We start from the raw sequence: 5950 nt of genomic DNA, 5'->3' as shown, positions 1-5950 counted from the left end.
ATCCTTAAATAAATCCAAAACAGTTTTAAATCGAACTAGTAACCGATCCAGCTTGAATAAATCGTGTAATGAAGATGCAGATAATAAGACAGAAGACGAAGATAAATTCGGTGATAAATCTTTAAATAAATCCAAAACAGTTTTAACATCAAGTAGCTCTTCGGAAGATATGTCTATATATAACCAAACTTCTGCAAATAAATCTCGAATAGATAGGTCAGAGGAAGAATATTGGGCTGATGAAAATGTCGACAAAACAGCTATAAAAGCGATAAGTGACATAGCAGCTATGAATCTTGGACAGTTTAGATCTAAAACTCATTCTTTGATAGCAAATAAAGGATCGCTAAGTAGTGATCAGGACAGTCAATATGGACGTAATCTTCCAAGCCATTCCTACCTAAGTGCAAAAGTAAACAGCGATATCGACAGTAGCAGCGACTCTATTGAATCTGTTGATTCTATTGAGTCTGTCAACAAGGAATACAATTTGAATGGAGTGCAACTAATGTTTTCTGATAATGATGTAGCTGCTGATGAATGCAGAGCTTCAGAAGTAGAAGATTCAGATCCTGATGACAACGGTTCAGATCTTGCAGATTTTATAGTTGATGACGATAAAGTAGAAGATGAAGAAGATAATGAAGATGATTATGAAGAAGAGAATAATGAAGAAGATAATGAAGATGATTATGAAGAAGAGGCTAATGAAGAAGATAATGAAGATGATTATGAAGAAGAGGATAATGAAGAAGAGAATGATGAAGATATACAAAATATAAAAGATGATGAAGCTATACAAAAAGAAGAAATGGAAGATGAAGAAAAGAAACAGTTAAAGACAGAAACAGACACTTCTAATTTAATCTCTTCATCGCTTAAGAAGAAAAAATTATCGGATTTGCAATATTCCTCGAGAAATGAAGCTGAACAATTAAATAAATTAAAATCAACCTCGGCAAAAAAATCGTTCAAATACGTGACAATGGAATCTAGTACTCCAAATTTTAAAATTCGCTGTAAGAAATTAGAACCTGCAACATCCGAAAGAACTCCAAAAAATAAAGATTTTAAGTCAAATATGATTAAAGCAACGCAGAATACTTCGGTTAAAAAAGATAAATTGAAAAAGAACTCTACACCAAATAAAGATATTAATTTGAAGAAGTCCAGCGGTGCAAGTAAAGAAAATGTGTCAAATAGCGAATTTTCACCTGATTTATTAAAATTGTTAGAAAAGACGAGTCTTTCGAAATCGACATCTTCTCAGACAGAATTACGTAGAACAATGAATATTAATATTGAAACACCAACGTTAAAGTACCTTAGAAAAGAGAAATTAAACGAAAGTGCGCCAACATTAAAATCGAATACGGAAATCTGCCCATTACAAAGAAAATCGCCTATGGAAAAGGATACTACACAAATAAAAGTAAAAGAGAAAAATAATACGGACGAAATACCTGAAATAATACTGTCTAGTAACGATGCCATACAAAAACGTAATCCAAAGAAACAGAAAAAACGTAAGAGACAAAAATCATCAAATGAAAGTATGACCGATAAAGTCTTGTCTGAAGATGCAATCGAATCATATATTCCTAAAAAGAAAAAAATCAAGATTACTCATGTAACTAATGTAGAAGATAATATCCGCGAAGATGCACATCAAATTAGTAAGAAAAAGAAGAAAAAAGATACAAATGTAAATATCACTGATGAAGCATTTAATTTTATTGCGTCTGAAGATATAATGAAATTAAATGTTCTTAAGAAAAAAAAGAAGAAAGCTAAACTTATTAAATCAACTATTATAGAGGATAATATCCACAAAGATGCATATGAGATTAGCGAGAAAAAGAAGAAAAAGAAGAAACAAGACACATCAAAGGAAAATATTACTGATAAAGTTTTGCCTGAAGATGTAAAATTAAAGATTCCTAAAAAGAAGAAACATGCTAAGCTTATTCAATTACCCTTAGCAGAAGATTATGCTTGCGAATATGTGAGTCAGATTAGTGAGAAAAAGAAGAAACGAGACACAAAGGAAAATATCACCGATGAAGTTTTATCTGAAGACGTAATAGAATTAAAGATTCCTAAAAAGAAAAAACGTGCTAAGCTTGCCCAATTATCTATCATGGACGATAATGCTCACAAAAATGCGAGTCAAATTAGTGAGAAAAGAAAAAAACAAATTACATTAAAGGAAGACGTCAATAATGAAGTTTTGCCCGAAAATCTGATAGAATTGAATGTTCCTAAAAAGAAGAAACGTGTTAAGATTACTGAATTACCTATCGGAGACGATAATACTCGCAAGGATGTGGATCAGATTAATGCAAACAAGAAGAAAAAGAAAAAACATGACACACCAAAAGAAAATATCACCAATGAAATTTTGCTTGAAGATGTGATAGAATTAAAGATTCCTAAAAAGAAGAAACGTAAACTTACTCAATTACCCATCGTAGAGGATAATATTGAAGATGTGTGCCAGGTTACTAAAAAACAGAAGAAAAGGAAACAAGAAACGAAGGAAAATATCATGAATGAAGCCTTATCTGAAGACGCAGTAAAATTAAAGATTCTTAAAAAGAACAAACGTACCAATCTTAATCAATTAGCTATTGTACAGGATAATATCCGCAAAGATGCGTATCAAATCAGTGAGAAAAAGAAAAAGAAGAAGCAAATTAATGTAACTGAAGAGGATATTGTAAACGAAGATGATATACTTCGAAAAAATATTCACGACAACAAAATGGAGTTAGTACAGTATAAGAAAAATATAATTGCAAATAGCAACTTGGAGTTGGATTCACCTGTCGATAAACGAGAAAAACAAATAAAAAAGAAAATTAAACAACAAAAAATAGTGGACTATATTGAAACTTTGCAGACAGAAAAGAAAAAAAAGAAAAGTACTTTACCAGTACAAATCCCAGTTTCAAAATTAAAATCTAAGAAAATTTTATTACCTAATAAATTACGAAAAACTGTTTTGGATATGAATAAATCGAAAAATAAAGCTTGTAGCAGTGAGGAACTAGCTGAAGATGTCCGTGCTGCAAAGATGTGCATTCCTAAAAAATCAAAACCGAAGAAGAAACACGATCGAACCGAAGATACTGCGATCCATGCAAATATCTCGACGAAAAAACCAAAAAAAGGAGTCAAAGAAGTGAATAAGTTTTTACCATCATCGAGTGGCCTGAAGCGACTTCCGAACGAAGTGATCGAAAATCTTGCGGACGTGCCAGCGAAGAAAAGACAGAAAATTTTGCGAAACAAGGAAAAAGTCGTATTGTCAGTGACAACCGGTAAATCGAAGGCAGCGACCGCTAATCGTGATGACTTCACATTGAGTACCTCTGATTGCACCACTCATTTCAATGTAGTAAACTTGCGGGATACTAAAAAACAACTATCAAAGGGAGCTGCCGTGGCAGCTTCGTTCAGGCAACGTATGCTTGCTAGAAATAACCGTGAATCAATTTCGGCTTACTTGATTTATCAGGAAAAACTGAGACATACCAAATAAGGAAATTTTTTTTATAAAATATGTTATTTTTAATAAATTACTCTCTTATATGTATGACTTCAATATTTTCTGAATTTAGATGATGAAACTCGTATAGGTATTACTACTCGTTGTGTTTATATTTATGAATTTTATATCGCTGTTTTACACATTTCTCGAAAACAATTCAAAGTTACCAGGAGAGTAATTGTGTCTCTTAATTGTATCTACAGCACATTTAGTGTATTTATATATGTGACAAGCTATTCCATTTATTGAAATTTATAAAGTAAAAAATCTGCTCCCTGCGCCTTAGAGAAATAAGTATGTATAATTTCCGCAAGTATAATGCGTGCAGTATAAGTGAAAAATACAAAAATATATTTCTATTAAAAGTTATTTGTACAAGTATATTATTTATCTGAACTGATACATAGCCAGATAGGTTCCTTTGATACTACTGTATCCAATATTAACAAAAATTAGTTTATTTTTTTTCATATTCACAAGACAATTCTCAAGACAGTTTAACGATTTCATCAGCTTTCCTTTTTAAGCTCGTATGACGATGTCCGGCGATATTTCTGTCTTGATACTCAAGAAACAAGAACCGTTTGCAGTATTTTGTCCACTAAATATCACGCATGCGAGGCTGTTTATCGCACTATATTGCCAAACTTTGTGAATCCATTTATTTACAGTGCGAAACGTTTCCTCTAGCCGTTCATCTTTCAATTGTTCCTCTTTAATTTTCACGTGGCACAACACGAAAGCGTGCTCCATCGCTATTTCCGAGGTCCGGTCTACAGCGTGTTTATCGCTATCTGCTATCACGAGACGTACCTGCAATTATCGAAAAACCAATGATTATTTTATATAATCGATTATTAGATGTAATTGAAAACAATTTCGTATTTTCCGTTTCAGTTTCTTGATAGATACTTCAAATCGGAATACTTCATAGATTCATTCAAATCGGAAACGTTTACTATTGTCCGTAAGTGTGTACTAACTTGATCATCTTTCGCGAAACTTTCGTCGTCCATGACATTGAGAGAAGAGTTCGTTAAATACTTGGAATACTCTGACATCACTTCATCGTTGCCCACGATGGCGGCGGTGGTGCCTTTATTTTTCGTTATATGACTGAATATCGACGTGGCGTATTTCTTTATTTCTGTCTTTTGCAATGCCCGCTTCGACCTCTCGTTATCCGTTTCCATTTTCAAGACTCTCATACTGCGATCGCCGAGCAATACTGCGTCCCCATAATCCACACTGTTCGCCAGCTTCAACTTCACCAATTTCATAGAAGCCTGCGAGTCCTCCGTCGAGCAATGCCCAGCTTTATTGTCTTGAATATTCTCCCCGAGGAACTCGCGTGCCAAGATCTGCAATTTCGTTTTCCTATACCTACGTTACATAACAAAGTATTGAATGAAATACACGTTACGTCCACGTTAACATACGTTATTTACGATATTTTACAGTACCTGTCTCCGGTAAGATTGAATATTACGGAAGTGTCGATGATATAGGGGTGCATCATTCTTAATGTATGCAAATCGGAATTCAAACTTTGCCCTACGAGAATCGCGTCTGGAGGAAGTAACGTCCTCAGTGTCTGCTGAACGTCGTGCAATGTAATCGTGACATCGTCCAACATATCCGCAGTAATACCACTGTACCGAGTCAGATAGTTCGTTATCGGGTTGTCCGGTTTCACCAGACTGTCGTAAATAACCTGTAATTGAAACGGTTTTGCATACTACCGCCTAATGCACAAACATGCTCGGTGCTGTACTTACGTTCATGCTCTCATCCACGATACTTATTCTAGTGAGCTCCAGATTGCCGCTTGTTGTCAGGCACATTTCGCAGTCTAAGCCGAACATTGGCGATGTCGACGTGGCCTCTTCATAAACATCTTTCGTTAATAAGTACGAACCGTATCTAGAATTATATTATCTCGTTAATTATGATTTTACTGCAACAATACAATTGACATCTATGCAATAGCAAAACCTTTCTGCTAATGTTCCTTTCAACGGTACAGGATAATTTTCTTCTACCATCTGCCATAACGATAAAAGCAATTTGGTTCTACAAAATTTATCAGTTGGTGGTAAATTTTGATCGGAACTATTTTTTGTAGACAGTTTTACGTCGCTATTTATCGAATGCATCGGAAAAACACTTTTTAGCAATTTTATGACATTTCCATTTGTTTGCAAAGCAGTTTCTAAGGAGCCATATCCTAGAAATAAACAATTGTCTTTCAATATTATCACAAAAAAATTTTTATTAATAACACAATTAACTTCGAGAGCCTTTTAACGGTCATGACTGGATTTTAGATGCCTAATAAATTCTCGGGAAGTCCCAAGTTCAAATCCTGGCTGAGGTAAAGATCGGAAGAGCACACGT

At 34.1% G+C, this 5950-nt stretch overlaps 2 protein-coding genes across 2 annotated transcripts in view; one reads left to right on the top strand and one right to left on the bottom strand.

Moving 5' to 3' along the window:
* Positions 1-4: 4 nt before the first annotated feature.
* Positions 5-3918, top strand: LOC105457444 (U3 small nucleolar ribonucleoprotein protein MPP10-like; the record flags this gene model as incomplete). Its single annotated transcript, XM_011702104.1, has 2 exons — positions 5-638; positions 717-3918. Coding segments are annotated over 2 exons (3462 nt in total), but the record flags the coding sequence as incomplete, so codon positions are not given.
* Positions 3919-3988: 70 nt separating this feature from the next.
* LOC105457443 (RNA exonuclease 1-like) overlaps positions 3989-5950 on the bottom strand; it is an 11417-nt gene continuing 9455 nt past the window's right edge. The window contains exons 2-6 of the mRNA XM_011702103.1: positions 5549-5798; positions 5332-5476; positions 5017-5267; positions 4537-4936; positions 3989-4366 (exon numbers count right to left, since the gene is read on the bottom strand). Coding sequence (XP_011700405.1) covers positions 4076-4366; positions 4537-4936; positions 5017-5267; positions 5332-5476; positions 5549-5798 — 1337 coding nt within the window. The 3' untranslated portion in view covers positions 3989-4075. The remainder of the gene's footprint in view (positions 4367-4536; positions 4937-5016; positions 5268-5331; positions 5477-5548; positions 5799-5950) is intronic.

Source organism: Wasmannia auropunctata, unplaced genomic scaffold (genome assembly GCF_000956235.1).
Source record: "Wasmannia auropunctata unplaced genomic scaffold, wasmannia.A_1.0 LD335215.1, whole genome shotgun sequence".
Classification (NCBI taxonomy): Eukaryota; Metazoa; Arthropoda; class Insecta; order Hymenoptera; family Formicidae; genus Wasmannia; species Wasmannia auropunctata.
The sequence above is the reverse complement of the archived record's forward strand: the minus strand, read 5'-3'. Positions and strand labels throughout refer to the sequence as shown.